Below are 25,756 nucleotides of genomic sequence, written 5' to 3'. Positions count from 1 at the left end.
CTAGAATTTGACTAATACAGCCCACGGATTGTATATCTGTGCAATATCCCTCCCCCCGTCCGTCTCCTAGCAATGCGGAAAACGACCAGGAAATAGCATTCACGTGACTAAGACCTGGAGCAGGTCACACTCAAATGAAATGCACGCTGGGCTTAGAGAACGTGGGGGCCGCGGTCCCAGGCTCTCTGCCCTGCCTGGCACACTAGCCTTAAACCTCCGTAAGTTTTAAGCTGCATATCGGGTTTTCTCTAATGTTCCCAGAGGCCCTCAGCTGCACCCCCCCCCCCCCAGGTGACTCAGGCAAAACTCTGTGTGCTTAGTGACTCAGAAACTAAATCATTAACTTGGTAAATACCTGCCAAGCCCAGGTGAAGGGAGCTTAGCTTGAAGGAGAGGGCTTTTGAATGTGGGCCTCCAATAATGCCAGTAAGGATGACCTCATGAGAACGGAAGTCCTGAGCAGGGTGGCCTCTCAGGTGGACCAGTGACTAACCCTAGAATCTCCCGGAATTAGAAAGAATCTCCAATCAACACTTGTGGAAGGAAAAATCCACACCGGGTAACTTACGAAGAATGTAGATTTCATATTTTTGAATCTTTTATCTGGTAAAGCAGAAAAATGTGGGCAAGTCTTGTTGGCTTAAAAGCACACACGTGCACAAGTTTTGACTAGTTGATTTTAAATCGGGTATATGCATTTACACATACACGTGCACACACACACACGCACGCACACACAAATCTGGTCTGCCTGAATGTGAAATTAAACTTCTGGCACACATATACACAATGCCAGACAATGCTTGAAAAATGATCCCAAGCAAATCTCGCCAAAAAATGGCCATCGTAATAATTTTTCAGCCCCCTGTATAAGGCAACAGTAAAACCTTTGCAACGAAACATCTGTAATTCAGTTGCAACACATGAGGGTTCTTCTGCTAGCGAGCGGCCCTCGCTCCACCCCCCAGGGTGCCTTGGCTGGTGTTCCCAGGGCCCGTGCCCAGTGGGGCTGGCATGTGCCTCCAACAGCCGAGCAGACACGGCCAGGGGAGAGGGAGGAAATCAACGGTAAAGGGAGAGGAGCCAGGAGCGGAGGCAGAGTGCCCGGGAAGGTGGCCAAATGGTGAGAGGCTGAATGGGCCACATCAGCGCCTGATGACTCAAGTGTCTTTACTGTCCTTTCCCACTCACTGCATGGATACCAAGGCAACCCCAAACCCCTCTGCCTGGACGGCCCCCAAGAATTCATAAATGTCTGTTTGTAAAACTGCACGGCAAGTCCAGCGAAATATTCATGATTTTGAGGAATGGCAAATTTGATGCAGAAGGTGAGGTCACCTTGACTTCCTTTAATGGAGGTGTGATATTTAAGTTTGCCCTGCCGAGCCGATCCCTTATTTTAGTCATGGCGCGTTTTTCCTCTTTGGAAGGGTTTGTGTGTTTGGATGTTGGTGGCCGTTCCAGGATGGAGGAAGATGGCGAGGCTGATGATGCTTGTGATGTGGATGTTTCTCCGTCTTACCTCTGTTAGCTATGCGAAGACAAATAACAGTAAAGGCTGGATGAAATATTTAACAGCGGCCATACATAATTCATTCCCAAGCTGACGCTCATTTCCAGCCCAATGGTTTGCTCTCAATTAGACCTCCTCAACTCGTCGAACCACTGTCCCCTGGCAAATTGACACTGCGCTTATTTTTATTCTTTCCTTCCTAAAGCGAATTGTTTTTACATTTTCTGGTTGAAGTACTCATTCCTAGATGTTGTTTTCATCGATAGGCAACAAAAGTAAAAATCGTAGGTGAGCTTTTTTAATACATTTGTTCCTGGGACTTAGGGCTTACTCGGGAAGGAGGAAAGTATTTGTATATATAAATATTACTTATGAAAAATAGACTGCTTAAGGAAACTGCGCGTCCACAGAAGTAACATATGATTTCAGGAGACATTTGGAGGGGAGCATATCTAAAAGAAAAGAGTCGCCCCAAAAGTCCCCGTTCAGAGGTAACCACTCTTAAGTTTCTTGGTACATGTGTGTATCAGTGTATATTAACCTAACGTGTATTTTGACGAAAACGGGATCAGAGCAGGCATATGAATTATTCTGTGGCGTGCTTTCTTCAGAGGACAATATATTGTGACGGCCTTCGCTCCGTCAGCATAACTCCACATCCTTGGTTTCGCCATATTTCGTCGTACAGATAAGCCATCATTTCGTAACACCCACTCCCTGTCGTAAGCCGTTTCCATTTCTTCACAGTTATCACCAGTGCTGTGGTATACGGCTTTGTGAATGCATCTTTTTTGTTCTTTGTTCAGTTATTTCCTTAAGACGAATTCCTAGAAGAGGAATCATTAGGTCTCGGCACATTCATTTTTTGGAAAAGGAAGGGGGTTTGGCTCATGAATGGATCCCATTTCCTTCTGGAAAGGTTATTCTAATTTACATCCTTATCCCAGGTATGTGTGGGTCATTTTTTCCCTCCAACACACCAGAGTTGTTATTTTTATGCTCTGCCTATTTAATTGGGGGGGAAAAGCATCTCATTATTTTACTTTGCATATCTTTGTTAGTTTGAAAAGGTTATTTTTTAATCGTTTATCGTATTTCTTCTTTTTTTACTTCTCTATTTGAATCCTTTGCACAACATTTTAAAAGTGGAGGTATCGGTCTTTTCTTAATACATAGAAGTGTTTTAGATATTAAAGAAGTCAACCTTGTAGGTATTATAGGTATTACTTTTTCCTAATTAGTCATTCACTTCTTACTATGCTTATCATTGGCTTTTCTATTTATCGTATAGGAATTTTGTATTTTCTATAGTAAAATCTTTTATTCTTTTCTCTAATAGTTTCCCTCTCAAAATTATATAAATATTTGCCCAGATTTTATCCTAAGTGCTATGCTTTTATTTCTTATGTTTGAAATTTAATCCATCTGAAAATTATTTGGCTTTCAGGTGAAAGTCAGAGGTCTGATTTTTTTTTTAATGCTCCATTAATTGTTCTAATGTGATGTAGTGAATAAGGCATTACTGTCTCATTGAATTGAAATTTCACTTTTATCACTTACTAATTTCTTAAATGTCCTTGGGTTCGTTTTGGCCAGGTCTTTCTGATTTGCCGATCTATTTGGAATCATTCCATACTATTTTGATTATCGACGCTTTAGAATACATTTTAGTATCTATAGAGAAAATCCTCTTCTTCCTCCCCGATTGTTTTTTATTTTTTTACAAAACTAGTTATTCAAATGGTAAATAAGTGCATGCGGCTCGAACAACAACAAAAAGTTTTTAAAAGTATGCCGCGAAAACACTTTCTTTTTTTTTTTTTTTGTCCCCAATTCACCCCATTGTCATTCCCTTCAAGCGGGTAACAGTCAGGATTAGTTTCTTATTTAGTTTTTTATAGATTTTTAAAAATGTAAATAAGACAGTATGAAACTAAATTACTTCTTATTATATAAAGGCAGCAGCCCTATTCTGCCTTTGCTTTTCTCGTTTAATATATCTTTTCATAGCACTAGACAAAATTCTTCCCCATTCATGTTTCCCATTCCTTTTTTGAACATAAACTTTAAATTGCGGAATTGGCTTAGATTTACAAGAAGTTTACAGAGGTAGTACAGGGCCTCGCAGCTCCCCCTAATGTGAATATCTCCCGCAAATAACCATGGTAACATTTGTCAAAACTAAGACATTAACATGTGTATGTGTATTCTTCAAAACAGCACAGGCCAGCGAGCTTCGAGGACAGAAATTTATTTTCTCACAGTTCTGGAGGCTGGAAGTCCAAGATCAAGGTGATGACATGGTGAGTTTCTGGCGAGCTCTCTCTTCCTGGCTTGTAGTCAGCCGCCTTCTCTCTGTACCCTCACATGGCTTCTCCTCTGCGGGGGAGACAGACAGAGAGAGGGAGGGAGATGCGCATGCTCTCCGACGTCTCTTACAGGGCACTAAAGACACCGATGGGATCAGGGCCCCCCTCTTAGGTCCTCGTTTAACCTTAATTATTTCTGTAAAGGCCCCGTCTCCAAATACAACCACGGGGGTTGGCGATTAGGGCTTCGACTTGTGAGTTTGGGCAGCCAGGCACAAACATGTAGTCCATTGCAGTACGTGTTACTATGGACTAAACTTGACACTTTATTTGGGTTTCACCTGTTTTCCACTAATGTCTTTTTTCTCTCCCAGGGGCTGATCCAGGACACCACATTGCATTGACTCCCCATCCACTTTTACAGCTTCATAATATGTAACTCATTTAATATATTAAACAGTCCCCTATCAATAGATCTTTAAGTTTGTATCCGTTCTTTTGCCATTCTAGCAATGTGGCCCTCGATAACTGTATTCGTAAGTCGTCTTGCACATGTGGAAATGTATTTGTAAGGTAAACTCCCAGAAGATAAATTACTAAGGCAAAAAAACATGCGTTTGTAATTTTGATCGATGCTGCTGGCTTGTCTCCTTGGGGATTTGTCAGCTCACACTCCAGTCAACAAAGGGTAGACTGCCTGTTCCCACAGCCTTGCCAATCCTGTGAATTTTCACCAATCTGGTTGTTAGACTGAGATTGAACATCTTTTCGTAAGATTATGAGCTACTCAAATTATGAGCTACTTTTCTTCCAACGATCTTTTCATATAGTTTGTTCGTTTGATGTTTTTCTTACCAATTTCCAGAAGTCTTTTCTATATGAAGTAGATTACTCTTTGACTATAATATGTGTTGGCAAATATTTTTTTCTCAGCTTGTCATACTACGTATCCTAACAATCAACTTTATTGAGGTATAACTTATTTCAACAAAATGTACTTCAAATGTACACAGTTCAATGAATTTTGACAAATAGAATGAATCTAGATATAACATTTTTCTATGACCCTTATGTTATTTTAGAATATGCTCATAGTAATTTTTGCAATGAAGAAAGTTTTAATTTTCCTGTAGTTAAATTTTCCTTTTATGACTTCTGAATTTTGTATCACAATAAGAGATGCATTCACACTCTGAGGTTGTAAAATAATCATTCATTCTTTATTTCAGGCACAGAGAAGTAACACCACTGAGCTCACACAGCTTTTAGGTGGGGAGCCAGACTCGAGAGCCCGTGCAGTTAGCCACTATGCATTGCTCCCTCCAAAAGCACCTTCTGTACCCAGCAGGGCCCATCGGGGGCCAGAGGACATTTCATTTTTACCTCTTTGTGCTGAATTCTGTATGTTTTTGTTAAGGCATCCTCATTCTTATTTGCTTTTGAGCAGGTGTGTTATTCCATTGCCTTAAGTTGGACTAAATCTCATTGTGTTTGCTTTTGGCCATTGTTAAAACCAGAGGCGCCTCTTAGCTTTTGGCTTGCCGCTGACATGGCAGCGAGCAGTTTCATAGAGAGCATCGTCTCCTTTATGGAGTTGCCTATTATATGCACAATGCCACACCAGGAAACCGGGAAAGGGCCTGCAAGTCCGAGGAACACAGGTTCCTGAAGCAAAATAACAGAAATATTCACGAGTCCCAAATAGTCTAAAGGATACTGTTTTCGCCGGGGCACGTACCTCCTTTCTAATATCTCCTGACATTTTCCGATCCATCTCAATGTGATGTAACAGGGTCAAAGCTCAACTCCACTCAACAATTGCACACGTGGGCCTGGGCCACGTGCTCAGTCATCCCGAGTCTCAGTTTCCCCAGCTGTGAAATAGGAAAACAAGTCCACGGCTCTGTTTTTTTTTTTTTTCCTTTTTTGTAGTTTTGAAATTCGTTAGCTTTTTGCCTCCGTCAGTTCAGCAGAAATCCATTGGCTGGAGAAACCTAAGCTGAACTGACCTGAGGTTTATCTAAGGCCCTTATTCAGCTCACTAAGGTGAATATTCACATGTTTTGCTGGGAAACAGGAAGTTTGATAACAGGGCACTGCCCCAGGCCGCCCTGGAGGTATTAGTGGTCTAAAACCCAGAGTTCTCCTTCTGAGACTCCTCTTTCATTAAGGGTGGCGATCCATAGTGCCCAGGGGCCTGTGACCGTGGTGAGTTGTCACGTCAGACCTCCTTGCTTTAGGGAGTAGTTTCCATCTAGCCTCTGCTTGGAAGGAGAAAACAATGTGGGATCCACATTTCAGTAGCGGAAAGGGGTAAAATCTTCTCTTTCGTCTAAGCCCATGATGCACCTCTCACTTCTCAAGACCAAAGCTAGAAGGTGACATGCATGGAGCCCTTTGAACCTAGACCCTTGACCTCTGGCCTCCGAAGCACTGAGGCCCTTTCTGTAGCTCTGTCGTGGAAGGGAAAGGAGCAGAGAAAAACTGATCGAATCGCCACGGAGAATTTATAGGGAAAGAATCCTTTATAGGAAAAGACTGGGAGGAAGCACTATTGCTCTTGCCTACAGAGTGATCATTTCAAAACTGGGATCGAAAAATGCTCTTAAAACATTGTGTTCTAAATTATTAACATGGAGACTCAAAGCAGGAAGGTGACTTCACATTTACAGATATGTGTTTATTGAGGACTTATGATGTGCAAAGGGCCCGCTGGACTCCTGTAATGGTCCCTCCAAAAATGCACGAGACACGTCCTCTGTCCTCCAGGAACTTTCTGTCTCGTAGTGAACTAACAACTTAGCAGAGATGGAAGGAACCAGAAGGCCGGCTTGAAGGGCATCTCTGTTCGGGGGTCAGAAGAGGCCTCAAAGGCTGGGAGGAGGGCGGGGAGGCCGTCAGCTCAGAGGCAGATGGGGCACCCCAGGTGGAACATGGCGGACGTGGCTGTGCAGACGGCAGGCCTGGGACACGTCCAGGGGTACACAGAGTCAGAACACTGAACGCCGTCAGGGCCCAGCAGGTCAGGGAGAGACTGGGACCAGCTGGGGAAGACGGGGCAGAGTGGGGCAGCAACTTCCCCGGCCAGTTACCGCCAGGCCACAGGGCAGGCCCGTGGCTTCCTCAAGTTTTTCTTTCTTTTCGAGAAGAGCCGTAAGTCCGAGTGTCCACGCGAACCAAAAAGGCCACCACATTGAAAGCTATACACAGCTAAACACGCCTGCAGGCTCGTGGTCCGCTCAGGCTGCCGCGGCAGAAGAACGCAGACCGCGTGGCTCGTGAACAACGGACACTTGCCCTTGACGGTCCTGGAGGCCAGGAGGCCCGAAGTCGTGGCACCGGCAGACCCGGCGTCTGGTGAGAACCTCTTGCAGGTCGCAGACAGCTGACTCCTCCCTGCGTCCTCACGCGGCGGAAGGGGCAGGGGGCTCTTTTGGGGGTCTCGTTTATAAGGGCGCTGATCCCATTCACGAGGGCTCCACCCTCACGGCCAACACCTCCCAGTGTCCCCACCTCCAAATACCATCACCTTCCGGGTTTGGTTCAACATACAAATGTTGGGGGGGCGCAAACGTCCCATCTGTAGCAGCAGACCACGCGGCGTGGCCAGGAAGAGGCGAGCGGGACTCCCAGGGCACGCGACGCGGGGCGACCCTCGGACCTCTGTGCCGGCCCCAGAGTGTGGCCTCGTGCGGGCCGCATTCCACGTGCCCCTCTCGCCTCACCGGAGTCTGGCCCCTCTCTGTGGGCTCCCATTTGCAACTCGGGGTTCAAAGAGGAGAGCAGTGACAGACAGATCGGCAGTGCAGGGCCGGGCCTTTGAACTTCCCTTGGCGGGTGTTGGGGAGACACTGGAAAATTATGAGCAAGAAGGGGGACGCCTGGAATGTGCTCTGGAGGGCGACGAAGAGGGGAGGGGCACGGGGAGGGGCTTTCCTAACGGGCTGGGCTGGAGCCAGGGCCCCCCCCCCCCCCGCAGGTACCAGCAGGTGGCTATCCTGCAGGAGGCAGTGGGTTCTGGAATCAGATGGTCCATGTTCACTTCCTGGCTTTTCATTTCCTAGTTAGGATCCCGGGCGGGCAATCGAACTTCTCCGTATCTCCATTTCTTGATCTGTAAAATGGGCATCAGAGCAGGGCCTGCCTCACAGGGTGCGGTGGACCTTCCACGAGGCCGTCTATATGAAGAGTTCAGTGTCTGGCACATGGTAGCGCTCAGGACGCATTAGCCATGAGGACTGACGTCAAGACCAGGGACCCCAGAATCCCCAGAGCCCACAGAGTTAAACGAGCATGGGACAATGCAGGTTAGAATCACCTGCAGGGTCTTTAAAACCTCCCCAAGTCAAGGCCACACCCCAGGCCATTTCAACCAGTCTCCGGGGTCAGATCTGAGCATTAGTATTTTCTGGAAGTTTCCCAGGAGTTCGCAGCTGAGTTGGGGAACCCTTGCTAACCTAGAACCTTGTCTGCCTGAGGCCCGAGCTGGGAGAACTGACCTTGAAAAGACACAGACAGACAACCGTTTTGCAGGAGAAGGCTGGGAGGAGGGTTGGGTTGGGTGCGAAAGGGCCCAGCTGGGGACTACAGGGTGCCCGGGGACCTTGAGGGTCTGGTGAGCACAGACACCCCCACCCCAGGCTGAGGTGGAGCCTGCTGCCTGCACCCAAGCAGGACTCCGGATCAGGAGGCTGGAGCAAGCAGCTCTGAGCCGGGCTTGGGCGCCAGAGGGAGCTCGTGGGGACCTGCCAAGGCTCCATCCCCGCAGCTGGTTCAAACTGGTTTGGGCAGGGTGCGGCCCAGGCCAGCTGCATTCCAGGAGTCAGGCTTGCTGCCTGCCCCTCGGTCTCCCCAAGAGCCGGGCACCTGGGGCTGGGTGCTGAGGCATGAACTCGGCACCCCGAGAGGCCAAGAGATTTTTAAAAATCCGATCTTCTGTTTAAAGTCATTGATTTGGCCTCCCATGGGGGTCCCTGGCTAACACCAGCAGCAAGAGGGAGCCTTCTAGATAGGGGTTGCTCTGACTCTGGTGTGCATGGGACTTAACTGCAGAGCTTTTAAAATGCAGGTGCCCGGCTCCCCAAAGATGCTGATGCAGAAAGATGGGACAGGGCTCCTGGCATCTGTATTCTTAGCAAACTGTTTCTGAGGCGCAATCACACATTTGGGGGGGGGGGGCGGGCGGGGAGACTAGAAACAAAATGACTGCTGGCTAGCTCGCTCGGCCCAGAGTGTGAATCACTGAGATGCTTGCGAAGAGCCCAGATCACTTCTGCAGGCACCCCATCTCTGGGAACAGGGGGTCTGGGCAATATGCAGTTTTAGCTAAGATCCCAGGCTTTTTGCTTTGTTTTTAACCAGTTGCTTCAAAAAAAATTGAAATATTACATAACAAATACCAGCAGGAGAGAGAAAACGTTGCAAATGTCGTTGAACCTCCTCTCATAGCCTTCCCCAATTTCCTCTCGCCCACCCCCAAAGTACCCTCCCTCCCTCCCCACGGTGTGTGCGCCATTGTCATGCACAGCTTTATGCTTTGGCTCCATGTGTCCGTGTCCATAAACAACATACAGTATGCTCTTGCATGTTTTTAAAAACTTTGTTAATGGCCTCCTGCAACTTGTCTGTTTTTCTTTTCTTCTTAGCATCACGTGTTTGAGATTTGTCCATCAGGGGAAGTTTGTTGTGTTCAGGCCTGTTTGGCTAATCTGAGGTCATTTCTGTGCTTTTCCAAGGGAGGCCCCAGCCAGCCAGGAGGGGCGAGGGGCTGAGCTCAGCACCTGGGTGCGTGTGTGATGCCTGGAAGGGCCCTGAGCATCATCAGGAAGATCAGACAGTGATGCATGGCCAAGTGCAGTTCCAGTGAGTTCCTATCAAAGCCTTTTCCTAAGTACCTTGAAGCCCAAGTCTTTGCCAAGAATTTTCCAGAAAATGACTCTGGTCCAAAGGCCTTGAGTGTTTGGTCAGGGACGTGGTGAAATTAGCAGTGGGCAGTTGTAGAAGTGGGATTTGTGCTGTGACCCATGACCCAAAAAGCAGATGGAGCATGTGCTGACGGCCCCCCTGACCACAGTTGTCAGATAAAATATAAATTCAGTTTTAACGGGAGGGGGTTGTGGGGCGTCTTGTATATTTATTTGCAACCCTATTTTTAAGCCCAGCCTGATTTTTAAAAATGAATTTAATTAGCGTTTTAAGAGACAAGTCATCATATGAACAATTAGAACTCTAGACTTCCCATACCTCTTTACCTCGTCTAATACTTTCTTCATTAGCGTTGCCTTAGAGGAATGCACCCCACCCTCTCCAGCCTCTAAAGGCTCTGGACAAGCCTTCTAAGGGTGTTTGGGGTGTCAAATTTAGTGCTGTCAAGAATTCCCCGGGGAGCTTTTCTTTTTTTTTTTTTTTAAAGCTGCCCCTGGGAGGAAGAGGCCCTCCAGCCCCTCCTTCCCTAAATTCCAGGCCTCCGGGCCACGCGCCAAGGAGAGGCGGGAGGGCGGGCCTGGAGGGGCGGAGCTTTGGTCTTTAAACCAGCGGATCCTCTGCGACCCGGTTCTCCATCCTGGACGCTCGGTGAAGCACCCGCGGAGCTTGCAAAACAACTGATGCGCAAGCCCCACCCCCAGGGATTCTGGTTGAATCGGCCTGGGGTGAGGTCCGGCTTCTCGGGATTTAAAAGCTCCCCATGGCGTTTCTAAGTACTGCGGGGCTGGAACCACTGCTCCCCGGACTTCAATGAAAAAGGGTCGTTTATAGCGATGGTTCTCAACTCGGATGTATGTTGAGATCAGCTGGCCAACTTCAAAAACAATGCTGATGCTCAGGTTCCACCTCCCAGAGACCGTGTGTGGCCCAGACTTCGGAAGTTTTCTAAGAGCCCCAGGAGATGGCAATCTGCAAGCGAGTTTGAGAATCTCTGGTTTATCAGGTGATGCGAGGGCCGGGTGCAGTGAGCAATACGCGCCACTGGGTGGCGCTGCCCACTCGGCCCGGCGCTTCGGCAGGCACGGGCCGCGGCCGCCGGGTGCGCACCTGCCCCGCCTCCGCCAGGCGGGCCGCAGGGCATGCAGCCGGCCGGGGGCGGGACTCCGGGGCCCCGGAGCTGTGACGGGCTCCCCCGCAGCGTCCGCCAGCTGGATCCCGCCGCGCTCCTGATGTTGCTTGTGGACGCCGACCGGCCGGAGCCCGTGCGCAGCGGGGCACGCGAGCTCGCGCTCTTTCTGACTCCCGAGCCCGGGGCCGAGGTAGGGGACTGGGGATGGAGGTGGGGGAGGCGGGTCTCCGAGGTGAGGGGTGGCTGGGTGCGGCCCCGGCGATCCGGACCCGGGACCTGGACCAGAACCCAAACCCTCCGCTGCCCCGCAGAACCCTCTCGCACCCGGAGCAGGGGCTTCGGACCCGGAGTGGGGGATGCGGTGGTCCCCTCCTTTCGCGGAGTGGTGACTGCCTGACGCCACCCAGAGATGCGCGGCAGGTCGCGCCGGCTTCCTCTTCAGCCGACACGGTCCCTGGGGACACAGACTCGGCTCCCATCCCCACCCGGGACCCCCCCGCATCGGCCCGGACGCCGCACCCAGGGGCGCGGGGAGCTGCTGCCCTTTGCCAGGCTGGGCCCGGGGGCTGGCCGACCCCTGCAGGCGCGCTCGGCGCCGCGCTCCAGCCGTTTGCCAGATGCCGGGGAGGAGGCGGGCGCGCTGCGCCGTGCGGCGACGCACCCAGCCTCGGTCCCGTCTGTTGCTAGGAGGGAAAATACCTCGTCTCTGGCCGTACTTTCTATTTTAAACGCACAGAATAAAAAAAGTAGATCTAAAACTAGAATCTTTACCTTCCAGCTGAAGCCAGTCTGTTGACAGTACCATGAAAAAGTTATTTACCCAAGCTCACCAGGAGCTACTTAGGTAGGACTAAAAATCCAACTCATTCTCTTTTTCAATCTCAAAAGCAGTGCAGAAGTATAGAAGCTAAAGGGTGAGCACCTGCTCCCTTTTCTCTGCCCCCCACCCAGTCTAGTTCCACGAGATAACCATCATCATCAAGTGTTTGGTGTACATCACTGCAACCCTTTTAAAAATGCGTTTACAAATACGGGTGTGCGTATAAATAATAATACATATTCGTTTTTATAAAACCGTACTTGATACTGTAATATCGTTCTGCAACTTCCTTTTCTCAACTCAAAACAGCATAGACAAATGGGGCGCGACCGCTAATGGTACCACACAGGGCTTCTTTTCAGGGTGATGATGGTCGCGCAACTTTGTGAATATACTGAAAACCGCTGAATCGTACACTTTTAAAAGGTGAATTTTATGGTATGTGAATAATATTTCAATTAAAAAAAATAGCATGACCATAGCTTTTTGTCATAGGTATCCAGTAGAAGCCACAAACATGAGCCGTCTGTGTAATTTTAAATGTCCTGGGAGCCACATAAAAAAAAGAAAAAGAAACGAGTGAAATTAGTTTCAGTGTATTTAAAATAACAGCCTATCCTGCGGGTCATTTCAACATGCAATCAACGTAAAAAAAAAAAAAATGCGATTTTACATTCTTCTCTTTGTGCTAAGTTTCCAAAATCAGGTTTTTAACACTGAACTTACAACACATCTCCCTTTGGACTACCCACATTTCAAGTGCTCAGTGGTCGTATGAGTCGGGTGACTTCCGAATGGGAGAGCAGAGGTCCGCATGATTCTCTGGCTTCCTGGTACCCCAGAGCCAGGGAACAGTCAGCCCTGTTTCCTGGGCTCGTACGTGGTGTGGCACCATGCTGAACTCTGCTTGTGGATCATGACACTGCATCCCGGCAGTGACTCAGTGGCTGGGAGGCCGTCGTGTCGATTCTCTAGCGGAGGAGACCGCGGCCCTCCATGAATATGGGATGTCTGTGAGTGTACTGTAGCTTATGAACCATGTCCCTAGGGAGGGCCATACAGGTGGTCTGCAGGGTTTCGCTGGTTGAGGTTACCCGAGGCTCCTTCTTGCTCCTTCTCTCCCTTGCTCTCAGCAGTGAGATGTCACTGTGCCCAGTGGCTGAAACTTGGCTTCGTTCCGTCTCTATTAGGGATGGCCTTCAAGAGAAACTGCGTGTATTACTTCATTTGCTCACTCAGGGCTCTCTTTAACGCGGACACGGGCTGGCTACGCTCATTGGTAAGGGCCGTAATGACGAGCCCAGCTCCCTGTAGCTCTGTCGGCAGTAAAGCCACTTAGAACGCTTGCTGAAGTTTATTTACCAAAAGAGGCAGAAACTGCCAAGGCAGAGTCATTTGCAGCCTCTATTTAAAGCTTAATTCATTAGCAGGTCCCGAGCTGAAGCTGTTTGTACATGGGCACGTGAGCTGGAGAAGGGCTGTCTGCTTTGGGGATAGGCCTGAGCAGTGGGTCTCTCCTCCCCTAGTCCCTCCCCTGGGTCCACTTTTGGCTTTTAAATGGAGCAGTAGGGGTCTCAGACCAGCCCGCTCCAGTCCTAGGGGTGTCCTGGGGTTCCTGGTGAAGTGAACCTGCTTCATTCGACACCTCGAACCCCTACTACGCATATGCCGGGCCCTGAGGACATGACAGCTGTGAAACCAAGGGCCCTTGCTCTCAAGGGACAAGAAACACAAAACACATGGAACCTCTAAATTGTGATGGACGCCGTGGAGAATGCAGTGTGGGATGGTGTGGTAGCAGGTGTCTGTGTGTCTGGGAGGCGAGGGGCAGGCAAGGCCTCTCCAGGGAAGCTGAGACCTGAGTGGTAACCATGGAAGAACATGCGGGGAAGAGGGAGAATAGACTGGATCCAGGAGGGCGAATAGCAGAGGGACCCTGACCCTGTCTGGGTGTGGTCAGGGCGGGCTTCCCTGAGGCAGCATCATTTTAGGCTGAGTCCTGAAGCATGGAAACGAGTTGGCCAAGAGGGAGGAGAAAAATATTCCAAGCAGAGGGAGTAGAATGGGCAAAGGCCCTGGGTGGGACATGGCAGGTGTTCCTCAAGGCGGAGCTGCAGGTAGCAGCCGGGGCAGTGGCAGGTGCGGCTGGCGAGCCGGGCAGAAGCCGTATGCACTGGCTCCCAGGCCCCGGGAGCCGCTGAAGGACCGCGTGTCAGGTTGGCTGCCAGGTGAGCGTCTTACTATTTTCAGTGCCCTTGGGGTTTTCCGTCCAGTCCAACCAGATCTTTTGTGTTTTAATTTTTCTCCTTTTCTGCTTTGAACTTCCCCTTTCGGGAGGAGTTTCAGGGGCAGTTTCCGGAAGCCGCTTCAAGTTGGCAGGGGGACAGAGGGGTTTTTGCCTCTTGGGAGGGGAGCCCAGGGCCCTCCCGAATGACTGGGCGCTGATACCCACCCGCGGGTGAATTCCTGAGCAGGCTCTTGCAGAATTCCGTTTGATTCCCGCGCTGGACACAGAACAGCCATGGCCCACAGCTGGGGTTCATGGCTTAGATAACAGGAAATGAAGGAAACCAGGACCTTCTCACACGCAGGACCTTTGCTTGAGCCGGCAGAGGAGAAAGCACCCGGGTCTTTTCACCACGTGGGTGAGGTCAGGGGCTGCCGACCGGTGGCCGCAGGCTGAGCCCACAGCTCTGCTGTGGCTGGCTAAACCCACACGGGGTTTTTCAAATGGAGAATTTTCATGAAAAAGATCCGAGTTTCTTGTTTAATTAAAATGGGGGGCGGTCTGGTAAATCCTAGGTCCGCGTTTCCTACTTACACCCCCGTAGTCCCCACTTCCCCTTACTGTCCCCCTCACCACCGAAGCTGGTTTGGTACCATTAACCTTGTGCTTGAACTCTTGCTTTTCCTGTAGTCATGGAAACAGGAAAGGGAACTCTCTCTCCAAGGCACGGAGTTGGACTAAAGTCGGAAAACGCAGATCGACCAAAGTTGCCCTTGAGTTTCAAGAAAAACGTGGAAGGGGCTGTTTCTTTGTGGAAGCGAAGAACAGTCTATTGAGTCCAATCTGCAAACACCCCGTGTCCCCCTCCCCCACAGGTGTCCCATCCTTGCGACTCGCGGGTCCCCTTCGGGCCTTCCGGCTTTGGATGTTCCAGTTCGACATCTGTGGGTGGAGCCGAGGCTTAGTCTCCTCTGTCTCGAGCTGTTGTTCTGTATTAATTTGCTCTTCCGATCTTCATGGCAGACCTGCTGTGTGCCAGGCACTGTGCCCGGCACCAGGGAGAGGCCACTGAGACGGGCGTGGCGCCTGCCCCCACCGACTGGCGGACCAGTGTGGCAGGCCGGAGATGAGCAGACTGATAATCATCAAAGTAACGAGATGGCGATCAGTGCCACAAAGGGGGCAGCTGAGGGGCTGAGCTGGAGATGCTGGCAGGAACCACGGGGCAAAGATCTTGCAGCGCGCGTCTGGCTGGAGTGGTGGGGGGGGGGTGGACGGGGATGAGGAGGTGCCCAAGCGGGCGGACCTCAGTAATCACGGGTGAGACGGGGCAGGGCCGGACCAGGGCCTGGGGCCGTGGGGAGGAGGATGGGTTCCACTCGGGGGCACGGACGGAGGTGATGAGCAGGGGCGAGCTGGGTGTGAGCAGGGAGAGACGAGAGGGTTCACGGACTTCGCGGCTGCGGTGCTGGGATGTGTTGTTGGACAGGCAGAGCGGCAGCAGGGAGACCCCCGCTGTGGCCGGCTAGGCATTCGTGGACCCAGCGAGCCACGCCTTCTGAATCGGAACCCAGGCTAAGGCGGGAGCATGGGGAGGAGGGCCTCCCTCCTTCCTACCTGCATTGCAAGGAGCCATCCCAGCTCTGAAGAGCCTCATCACAGGATGGCCGTGCCGGGAGGGGAGGATCAGCCCGGAGCCTTGGCTAAAGGTTCCCAGTCTGGCCGACCCTCAGTACCAACCAAGAAGCTTTAAAACAGGCGGGTTCCCATGACTCGGAAACCACCCTGGTGGCGCTTCTGCACGGTGGCCGGCCGTGGCCCCAACCCTAGTAGGCTCTGAAGCCATCATTCCCTGCCCACCCCAGCGCCCGGCCCCAAGGGAGCAAGGCGAGACACACGGAGGTGCATGCGGTGTAAGTAAAAACCTTAAAAAGGTGAAAATCACCTATGTCGTGCATCTATATATAGAAGCTTAAGTTTCATCAGTCTCTAGAAGTGGGGTGGGGTGTAGCCAACACTGGGGTCATCTGGGGACCTGAAAAAAGAAATCCCGATGCCTGGCTCCCGCCCTGATATTCTGATTTCACTGGCGCGGGGCCGCCTGGGTGCCGGTCTTCTGGCAGCTCTCCGGCAGGGCGTTAAGCCCGGAGTGACCTGGTCTGATGGGTCCTCTAGAATGTCACCGTGGCTGCCGGTGGAGAACTGGATGTGCGGGCACCTGAGAGAGAGGCCCAGGCCTGGGCATCTGGGCTTGTAATCACCCTCCCAGGGACTGTGATGGCCCACCGGGTGGGGTCACCCCGGCCTGACCTGCCTCTCAGTGGAAGTGGGCCCTGCCCCCCTTCTGTGAATGCCCTGCTTCCAGTGGCAGCTCCAAGAGGGTGGGGACCCCCTCCCCTGCCCGTCTGTCCTGCCTGCTGCTCCTTCCATGGCGCCTGGTACTGGGTGACTCTACGTATCTGTTGGAGAAGCATCCTTTACCGACGTGTGGAGCCTCGCTACCCTCCTGGCCCTGGTCAGGCGGGACTGCGTCTGGGGAGGAGGTGGCCTCTGGAGCCACGCAGCTGGGGTTCAGACCTCGGCCCGCGCTCGGTTCCCCTCCGTGACTTGTCTCATTGCATTCGGTGGTTGCGGGTGGGATGAGCTAATTCACAGGACGTGCTCGGGCCGGGGCTGGCCCACAGGAAGCAGCTGGAGCATTAGCTACGATTATTCAGATTATTCACGATTATTCAGATTATTCACGAATTCATGCTGCAGATGTTCACTGAGCAGGTACTAGGGGCTGGGAGGCGAGAGTGTGGGCGGGGGGGGGCATTTTCATCTTCAGGGCTCTCAGTCAGAGCAGGTGGGAAGGTGGGGGTGATGCCCCCTCCCCCGCCCTCAGGCTCCCAGGCTCACAGCTCTACACAGTGTTTGGCAGCGGGTGATGTCAGCCCTTCCCTGGTGCTGAAGATCATGAATTTTCTTCTTCCTCTTCTCTTCTCTCCTCTCCTCTCCTCTCCTCTCCTCCCCTCCCCTCCCCTCCCCTCCCCTCCCCTCCCCTCCCCTCCCCTCCCCTCCCCTCCCCTCCCCTCCCCTCCCCTCCCCTCTCTTCCAGGCGAGGCAACCCTTGGTTGACCTCACAAATTGCAAAGTCCTTGTCAGATTACAATCCCTTATTTATTTTTTATTTTTTTATTTTTCATGCCTACAGCACCTAGCCTCCCTAGGTGGTCTCCCATCCAAGTACTAACCAGGACCGACCCTGCTTAGCTTCTGAGATCAGACAGGATTGGGCTTGTTCAGGGTGGCATGGGCGTAGACAAGATCACGAATTTTCACTCACCAGCACAGCCTCCCCTAGGCCTGGAAGACGGTGTTATTTCTGACCCGCGCCCCTGAGACCAACCGCAGCCTCCGGGCTCTCCGGTTGCAAAACGCAGCTGCCAAACGCACGGTCCGCGTGAGCCACTCAGGCCGTCTCAGGCCGCCTCGGGGTCAGAACTTGTTCCTTGGTGCATGTGGGGCAGACGTTTGGCCTATGGGTGCTTTTCAAAGGAAACCGGAGTAGCTTTTGCTTTTTAAATAAGTTTTTTTGTTGTAAAAAATAAAAACTGTATGTGTGTCCCTCAAAATCCCAAGGCCCCAGCGGCCAGGGAGTGGTGACGGGTGAGCCCCTCAGAGCCTGGGTCCTCAGCCCCCTGCTGCTCTCTGCAGAGGCCACCGCTGTTCAGGTCTGTGTCCCCTTCAGGGGCCAGGAATGACAGGAGCTGGCCCTCCCCGCCGCCACCTCCCACCGCTGCATCATGCTTTCTCATTCGCTCTGCTGTGTCTCGGAGATCTTTCTGTCTGCGTGCAGGGAGAGCTGTCCAATTAGTTCAGCTGTTTGTTGAACGGAATTTCATTGCCTGTCCGAATTATAACTTAGGCAATCGTTCCTCTGTTGTTGGACATTTAGGTGGCGTGGCCGCCTGCTGTCACAAAGTCTGTTGCAGTGAGTGTTTGTACTACGTCATTTTGCCTCTGTGTAAATATGTCTGCAGGGTGAATACCCAGTGGGGGAATGAATTACTGGGTCCAAGGATGTGCGCATTTTAACTGTTGGTCGCTGCTGCCAAGTTAACCGTCGTAGAGGTCAGAGTCAGGGGGAGTGTAGAGTAGAGTGGCCCTTTCCAGACTCTCAAACGTCAAGGTCACGGGTCTCTCTGGGGCCAGGATGGGACCTCTTGTTTGCCCTGTGTTGAGGACCTGGGAGGAAGGAGTTCCGTGTCCCCCTTTGGGATGCGAATTATCTAGCGTGCCAGGTTCTTCCCAGTTTGCAATTCCGACCCAAGGCCCTTTGGAGAACCCCCTCACTCGCGGCTTGCTCCAGCTCCCAGGGTCTTTCTACCATCCTTTCAGGTTGTCATCTCTCTTCCGCCTCCCGTCAGTCTGCTAGGAGGGTAAACACCGACATCGGACATCGAAAAGACCTTTACTTTTGCTGTCATCCGAAGGGGCCACCACGAGCGCCCTTGGAGAAGAGGGGGCGCTCCCGATTCCGTGCCCTGCGTGTGGGCAGGTCCCTCGGCCGTTGGGCCCAGTTCATTTTCACCCCATCACGTGCTCACGGCCCAGCCTGGCTGGAGGAAGCCAGGGGCAGGCACAGACCTCGGCGTTGCCCAAAAGCCAAAAACGCCCGCCCCGGACCTCCACCTGGCAGCAGATGCGCGTCCTCTGGCTGGCACGATGATGTGATCTAAAAAATGCTAAGTAGTTGCCGACTTCTAAAAAGTGAAAGTTTCACATAAAAATCCAAATGTCCAGCCTCTCTAAAAATGGTGCAACCAAAGACGCAGTTCTTTGGTGGCCCCGTGTGTGTGCGTGTGTGTGTAGCATTATTGTAATATAATTTACATGCCATACAATTCACCCCTTTAAAGTGTACCATCTAATGGCTTTTTGTATCTTCACAGAGTTGTGCAACCATCAACCACAATCCATTTTAGAACATTTTCATTACCCTAAAAAAGAAACCCTCTTCCCCTTAGCGCTCACTCTTCCAAACCCCACATTAATCTACTTTCTGTCTCTATAGATCTGCCCGTTTGGGACATTTCCTATATGTTTGTGTTTTAAGGGCACTGATAGGCCAGAGGTTAAAGGCCCCGCTCCAGCCTGCAGACAGGTGTGTTTAGCCGTCAGAATGTTATTTAATTTTTTAGGTTAGTTTTGAACATTTTTGAATTGGGAGAGTTTGCGTAAATATCTGGATCTCGATTTTTCTCGAACAAAACAGGTTTGGCACATTCGCACCTGGAACCGTCCCCTAGAGCCAAGTCGCAGCCACCCCCTTTAGATGGGGCGGGGGGGGGGGCTCCTGTTTGCCACAGGCCCCACCCCTCCCTGCTGTCCTCTCGCCCTGGGGCCAAGTGTCAGCTACCGTTATCATCTTGTTTGTGCTGCTGTGTTTCTTAGAGAAAAGTAAAAAGTCTCTTACCAAGAGCGGGGACCTGAAAATGAGCGGTGGTCAGAAAATGTGTTCCCGAGCGCGGCCTGCTTCCCCACGTTTGCTTTCTGCCTGGTTTCTCTGTCCCGCTGAGTTCGGAGACCCCGGTCGAGTCTCAGTTACACTCGTCTCTCTCATGGGTGTAGCATCTCGCCCAGAGTAACTGAGAGAAATTGCTCAGTTGACCCTCAGCTTTCATCTCAAGACGGAGTCTGAGGCTCGTTTTGCCCCGGTGCTCAATGGGGAAACTGAGGCACGGAGCGGGCGGAGAAGTGGCGGGGGCCTCACGGCCATCTTGGGTGCGGTTCTCATGCAGCAGCTTGTTTTTCTTTCCTCCTTCGCTCCCTCCTCCCTTTCCTTCCTGCAAAGAATATTCATTGGGCATCGTGCTGGTCACCAGTCGCCAGGTAACAGACCGCCCCAAACCTCAGTGGCTGCAAGCGCCGTTTTATGGTGCGTGGTTTTGCAGGCTGGTGGGACACGTTGCTCCCCTGTTGGCTGGGCTCGGCTGGAGGCGTGGCCTCGTTCTTATGCTGGGCAGCTGGTGCCAGTGGCTGGGGCATCTCGGTCCCCCTCCACGTGGCCTCCCCAGCAGAGTCCCCTGGACTGGGTCACATGGCCGCTGTCGTCCAAGAGGGCGAGTCGGGTTCTGCAAACTCTCTTCTGGCCCAGACCCAGAAGTCACACAGCATTGCTTCTACCATATTCTGCCGATCAAAGGAAGTCAAGGCCTGGCCAGACTCAGGGGCGGGAGGAATGGGTCTCGCTCCTTTGTGGGCAAAAGTGCCAAAGACATCAGCACGAAGGTCTGCAGGATAGGAGCGAGCTGGAAACACAAGCACCTACTATGTGCCGGGCATTGTCCTAGGCCTTGGGAATATGTAGGTGATAAAAAGAGATGAATAAAAGAGGCGAAAACCCCGGGAGCTTTCATTCTGGTGGGGAAGGATGACGGGAAACAAGTGTAGTACGTCGGATGGGGGTGAAACTATCGAGAGAGATAAACTGGGGCAGGACAGGGAGTGGCAGGGGCACCGCAAGGTCAGGGAGGTCCTCACCGAGGAGAGACATTTGACCAAAGGAAGCACGGGACGGGCCTTGGCAGTAACGGGAACAGGACGTGCAAAGGCCCTGGGGTGAGGACATGGTTGGCGGGGAGTGGGCAGTGGTGAGGAACGTGGAGAGGAGGCGGAGGGTCCAGGTGGTGCGGGGCTGGGGAGGCTTCGGTGTGGCATCGCTAAGTGAGGTGGAAAACGAGAGAGCGCTTTCTAAAAATTAAGGTATAATTCAAATAACATGATTGATGATTTTAAAGTATATGATTCAGTGGTGTTTACTGTATTCACTGTGCCGTCCAAACATCACCATGACCTAATTCTAGAACATTTCCATCACCCAGAAAGGAAAACCCCATAACCAGCAGCAGGTATTCCCGTTCCCTGCTCCTCCCATCCCTTGAGGGCCGACAGCCACCGTGGACTCCCTGTCTCTGCGGACTGGCCTCTTCCGGACGTTCGCGGCAGAGGAATCGTGTGCACGTGGCTTTTGGGTCTGGCCTCTTCCACTCGGGACGTTTTCGGGTTTCATCCAGGTCGCAAAAGGCGTCATCGGGGTGTCGCTCCTTTTTATTTATTGCCAAATGGTGTTTCATTGTGTGAGGGGACCACATTTGGTCGAAGGACGTCGACTCGTTTTCACTTCCTGGCCGCCGTGGGCAATGCACACGTTTTTGTAAGGACATACGCTTCCCACTCCTCTGGATAGGTCGCTGGGTCACCGGGCGACTCTGTGTGGAACCTGTCGAAGACCTGCCGCGCCGGCTTCCGCCGCGGCTGCATGACTCTGCGTTCCCACAGCGCCGCCGGAGGGTTCCAGCTGCTCCGTGTCCTTGCCAACACGTGTCACTTCCCTTTTTTATTTTATTTTGTTTGTGGTCGTACACACCCTCGTGGCTGCGAAGTGGTGCAGCGGAGGATTTTGGGCTGAGGAGGGCTTCGGTTTTCTTTTTTTTTTAACAGGCTCTTTCAGAGAGTCGATCGAAGGGGAGCCAGTGAGGACGTGGGGGGGGGGGGCAGCGAGGAGGCCGCCACACGGGTCCTAGCAAGAGAGGCCAGCGCCTCGTGTCGGGGTGGCCCCAAGGGGATCGGAGAGAAGCGGTCGGCTGCGGGGTCCATTCTGAAGGCGAACCCCGAGGATGTACGCGCAGATCGGATGGGGCTGGGGAGAGAAGGCGGGGAGGGGGCGGGGTCAAAGATGCGCTCAGCTCACTGGCCCGAGCAACTGAACGATGGAGTGAGCATTTGTCGAGGTGGAGCAGACGCGGAGGGAGAGTCTCTGTGTTTTCTCGTGCCAGCCGCTTGCTGGGCAGGGGCCAGCCCCTTTCCGTCGTGTCGTTGTTGTTGTTGTTGTTGTTGTTGTTGTTGTTGTTGTTGTTGTTGTTTTTGCCATGCCCAGCTGGGACGCTTGGGCCGGCACTCTGGGAGAAGGGAGGATGTGGAAGGAGAAAGTGAGAACCGTGATTCACGTGAGCGTTAAGAAACGCCCACTAGTCATGCCCTGAATGTCCCTCGAAGCGAGCCATTTGCCGTCTTCCTCTCGGAGTGGGACGGTTTGTGCCCGGTGAGGGTATTCATTTTGATTATGGGCTGCTTAGAAAGGTGTGTGGGCTGCAGCCCGCAGGACTCTGGTTTCTGAGGCCACGTAAGGGATCATCTGGAGAGAAAATTGTCCCAGGAATGATTCGTGGGCATGGCGGGGTGGCTAACCCTGAGCTTCCTGTGGCTGGGACGATCTTGGGACTCGTTCCTTCGTGGCTGACCAGACGGTCAGCAAACCCTGTCTCTGCTCTCTCCTGCTTTTGGGCACTGTTCTGGGGACCAGGAGGTTGGCATGGGAGTTGGGGGGAGACCGTAACTGACAGGCAGCAATAAAGGGGACACATTTTCCTCTTTGTTAAAGAGCATCTTGGTGGTGACAAACTTCAGCTCTGGAGTCAGAGTGCTCAGGGTCAAGTCTGGCTTCAGTGTTTGCGAGTTTTGTCACCTTGAGCAAGTGACTTAAGCTTTCTGGTCCTTTGCGTCTCAGTCCATAAAGCGGGGGAGGGGATTACAGTACCTACTATAGAGTTCTGAGGATTAAACGAGTTAATCCGCATATAGTAATTAGCCATTGTTTTTATGATCCAGTGAGAGATTCAGAAAGCAGCCACTTATTATACATCTACTGTGTGTCAGCAGTCTGTTAAAGGATTCGGCTTCATTGATTATGTCTGATTAACCTCCTAACAACCCTGCCTAATGGCACTTCCTGTCATCGGGGAAGCACCCAAGATGCAGGCGTTAAGCTTTTGAGTTAAGGTCATATGGCTGGCAAAAGAGAAGACGGGATTCGAACCCAGGACTGACCAACTTCCCTTCTGCGCGTGCCAGGATAGGTCGAGATGTGCTTGCTTCCTGCGAGCACAGAGCTTTGGGGAGGAGGCGGCCCGTCCAGCGGGGCTGGGGTCCGGTTCGTCTACACCTGTTCTCCGGGGGGAGTCTGCAGTGCCCATCCGTGCCCCTCTCCCGTCTTTCTTGCTTTCCTCCGCATCAGAAGGGACAACCCACCCTCTCCCACCTCGGGGCCCTCTCTGCGCCTTCCTTCTCCCCGACTGCATTGTGGTTTTCACCACTATTTTACCTTTCATGGGGGCTGGGGAGAGCTTCCTGTCTGTTTCTCAGTTCTCCGTCCCCTGAGGTCGCCTTCCCCTGGCAAACCTCCCCCGTTCAGGCACAGAAATAGTCCCAGCTGTGAGCTGAAGGTTCCAGAGTTTAAAATTGCAACTGGGTACTATTTATACTCCAGCAGAAAGATGTTTTTTGGTGTGTGTAGTCATTTATTTTGTCATGGTAGTGACGGCTTGGGCTGGAAGCAGCCGGTCCTGGGACTGTATAAACATTTCTCCAGGGGCGAGTGGGTGGTGAGGGGAGCCTTTAGGTGTTGGGGGGCAGGTACCAGGCCTGCCCAGAAACGTCTGGTGTCACCTCCCTGGAGCAGAACGGTTTGGCCTGGTAAGCCCAACAAAGTGGTTCATGGCCTAGGTGAGGTTTCTTCCTAGACGCCTTGTAATGAACAAAGAGAAAAGAAAAGAAATACAGGTATTTTATAAGCCATGAAAATTGTACATGCTTCAAGGGGCAAAAGGATCGAACTAATTTTTCCACACACGGTTGAAGCAGGGGCTATGAACTGGCAGACCTTTTCGTGCTCATGTTTTGCTTGGCCCATCGAGTGTTAAAAAAAAATTTGTTTTTGAATTGGTGCCACTATTTAAAAATTGGGACATTTCCCATACCATTAGAATCTCTGGCTTCTCTTGAAAAATGGAAGGACCTGGCAGCCTGGGCCTGTTTCGCGGTGGCCGCCGGTGGCTGGCCGCTCTGGAACTGGACGGGCCCTCTCAGGTCAGCGCAAGCACCAGGGGGCTTCTTCCCGCATGAGACTGCCTGGCCCCGGTCCCTTTGGAGTTTTGGACCCTTCAAATAACATAAAACCTTCAAGCCTCCCTGGTTAGACCCCATGCCCTAACGCCTACTCCCCAGGGCCAAGTAAGCACCACGAAGAGGGGTTTTCCAGAGAAACTGCAGGATGCCCAGTGAAAATTTGAATTTAAACGACGAATAATATTTTGGTGTAAGCGTGCCCCCTGACTCTCAGCAGGCCGGTACGCATCACGGCAGCCTTCGCCTGGTGACCGTGCCCTTTTTCGTTGTTGTCACAAGGCTGGGTGTGTAGTCTGCGCCTTGTGCTTCCTCTCCACGGTGTTTCTCAGGAGCAGGCTTTGAGGCCGTGGGCTCAGACCTCCACGAGAATCCTGGCCCCGCCACTGGCTAGCCATGTGACCTGGAATGGGTTGCCTCACCTCTCTGAGCCTCAGTTTCCTCATCTGAACAATGGGAAGGATAAAGGCAGCTTTGTTATTTCCCACCGGGTGCTTATTTATCTCATCTCCTGAAAGCTGCACAGTGTGGTCCACGGTGGCTTTGACCGGCTCCCTGTCCACAGGCATTAAGATTGCTGCCAGCCTATCGCTTTCAAATGAGGCCACGAGAGGTTTTGAAAAGGGAAAGGAGGTCTAGAGGGAACCGGGCAGATAATCCTAAGATTTAGTTTGCTTTTTTAAAATGGAGGGCGGTTTAAAAAAAAAAAAAAAAAAAAGAAGGGCGTCCGTCTCCCTGGAAACCGCTTGCTAATCTCCAGGATATTGTCTCTTTCCAGGCGAAGGAGGTGGAGGAGACCATCGAGGGGATGCTGCTCCGGCTGGAAGAGTTTTGCAGCTTGACTGACATGGTGAGCGTCTGCCCGGGAGCTGTGGATTTACACCCAGGCCCTGCCTGGAGTTTCCTGGGGAAGCCATGTTGGTGGTGGTGACTTAGCATCCAGACGGAGTAGGGCAGCGGCCAGCGTGAGAGCAAAGCCACGCTCCCCCACACCCGCGCTCACACTCTCCACACCAGGGCTTCCTGAGGTGGCCATCTTGATTTGCCGTCCTTCCCCCTCGAGATGGTTTTTCATTCCACAGAGGAGCCAGGCGTGGGCCACCAGGTGGCACTCTCGGGCGCCGATGCGGGGAGCCGGTCGGCGGGGATGCTAAGACTATATTTAACTTTCCCTAGCTCTGCGCAGTGAGCCAGGCAAATGTGGAGACAGCCAGGAGATGGCTTCAGGCCTGCGAGGCTTTGCTCAGGCCACAGCCCATTGGGCGTTGGCGTTGGGCATTGGGTTCCTTACTGAGCCCTTTTTTCTCTCTCTGCTTTTGCCCCTTACCCTGTTTGTTTGCATGTTTGTTTGTTTGGGTTTTTTTTTTTTCGATCAGAGCCCCTTGGCTGGGTGGGGATGTGCGTGGAAGATGGTGTTTGAGGCCCTGAAGACAAGATCTCCACTCCGAAATCTCCTCTAGACGCTTGTGTCCCCCGGATTGCTGCCGGCCAGGTGTGAGGCCCCAAAGAGCAATGGTAGAATTTTCTGGAAGTTCCCAAGTTTATTAAAGGGAACTTCCCAGCAATCAGGGTTGGAGGCTTCGGTCTGCAAGGTCAAAGAGTAGAGCTCCACGTTGTGGAGTCGGGGAAGTCCGGCCGGGCCCAGTGGCATAGATTTGTGTACCTGAGGAGCAGGGTCCAGAGAGGCATTTGTGAGAGCCCAAGGAAGTAACAGCGACAGCCCCAGATGCTTACTGACCATCTACTTTGTGCCAGGCGCCATACAAAGCCCGTTTCCCGTATCATCTCCTTTCTCCTCAAAGCAACCCATCGTGGTGGGAACCATGTCATCCCCAGCCATTCAGCAGACCTACCTTGTGTCAGCCTTGGGGACATAGCAGTGAAT

General features: G+C 52.1%; 1 protein-coding gene, 1 long non-coding RNA gene and 1 pseudogene across 13 annotated transcripts in view; 2 read left to right on the top strand and 1 right to left on the bottom strand.

The window, feature by feature from the left end:
• Window positions 1-136: 136 nt before the first annotated feature.
• LOC107510317 lies at window positions 137-4,297 on the top strand. Its single transcript, XR_001596783.2, has 3 exons — window positions 137-2,432; window positions 3,734-3,816; window positions 4,197-4,297. It is a non-coding gene; the product is annotated as an uncharacterized LOC107510317 (long non-coding RNA).
• Window positions 4,298-10,378: 6,081 nt separating this feature from the next.
• The window catches only part of BCAS4 (breast carcinoma amplified sequence 4), a 50,246-nt gene continuing 34,868 nt past the window's right edge, over window positions 10,379-25,756 (top strand). For 7 of the 12 annotated variants that reach the window (XR_004953550.1, XR_004953549.1, XR_004953551.1 and 4 more), the window contains exons 1-2: window positions 10,379-11,066; window positions 24,650-24,721. Coding sequence is in view for 6 of the 12 variants with exons in the window: in XM_016143751.2 (XP_015999237.2) it covers window positions 10,887-11,066; window positions 24,650-24,721 (252 nt within the window). In the remaining 6 variants the exon portion in view is untranslated. The other 5 variants (XR_004953552.1, XM_016143757.2, XM_036229294.1 and 2 more) reach the window with 4 other exon arrangements.
• On the bottom strand, window positions 17,111-17,229 carry LOC118610618 (annotated as a pseudogene).

Source organism: Rousettus aegyptiacus, unplaced genomic scaffold (genome assembly GCF_014176215.1).
Source record: "Rousettus aegyptiacus isolate mRouAeg1 unplaced genomic scaffold, mRouAeg1.p scaffold_m13_p_12, whole genome shotgun sequence".
In the NCBI taxonomy this organism is placed as follows: Eukaryota; Metazoa; Chordata; class Mammalia; order Chiroptera; family Pteropodidae; genus Rousettus; species Rousettus aegyptiacus.
Note: the sequence above shows the minus strand (reverse complement) of the source record. Positions and strands in the feature narration are given on the sequence as shown.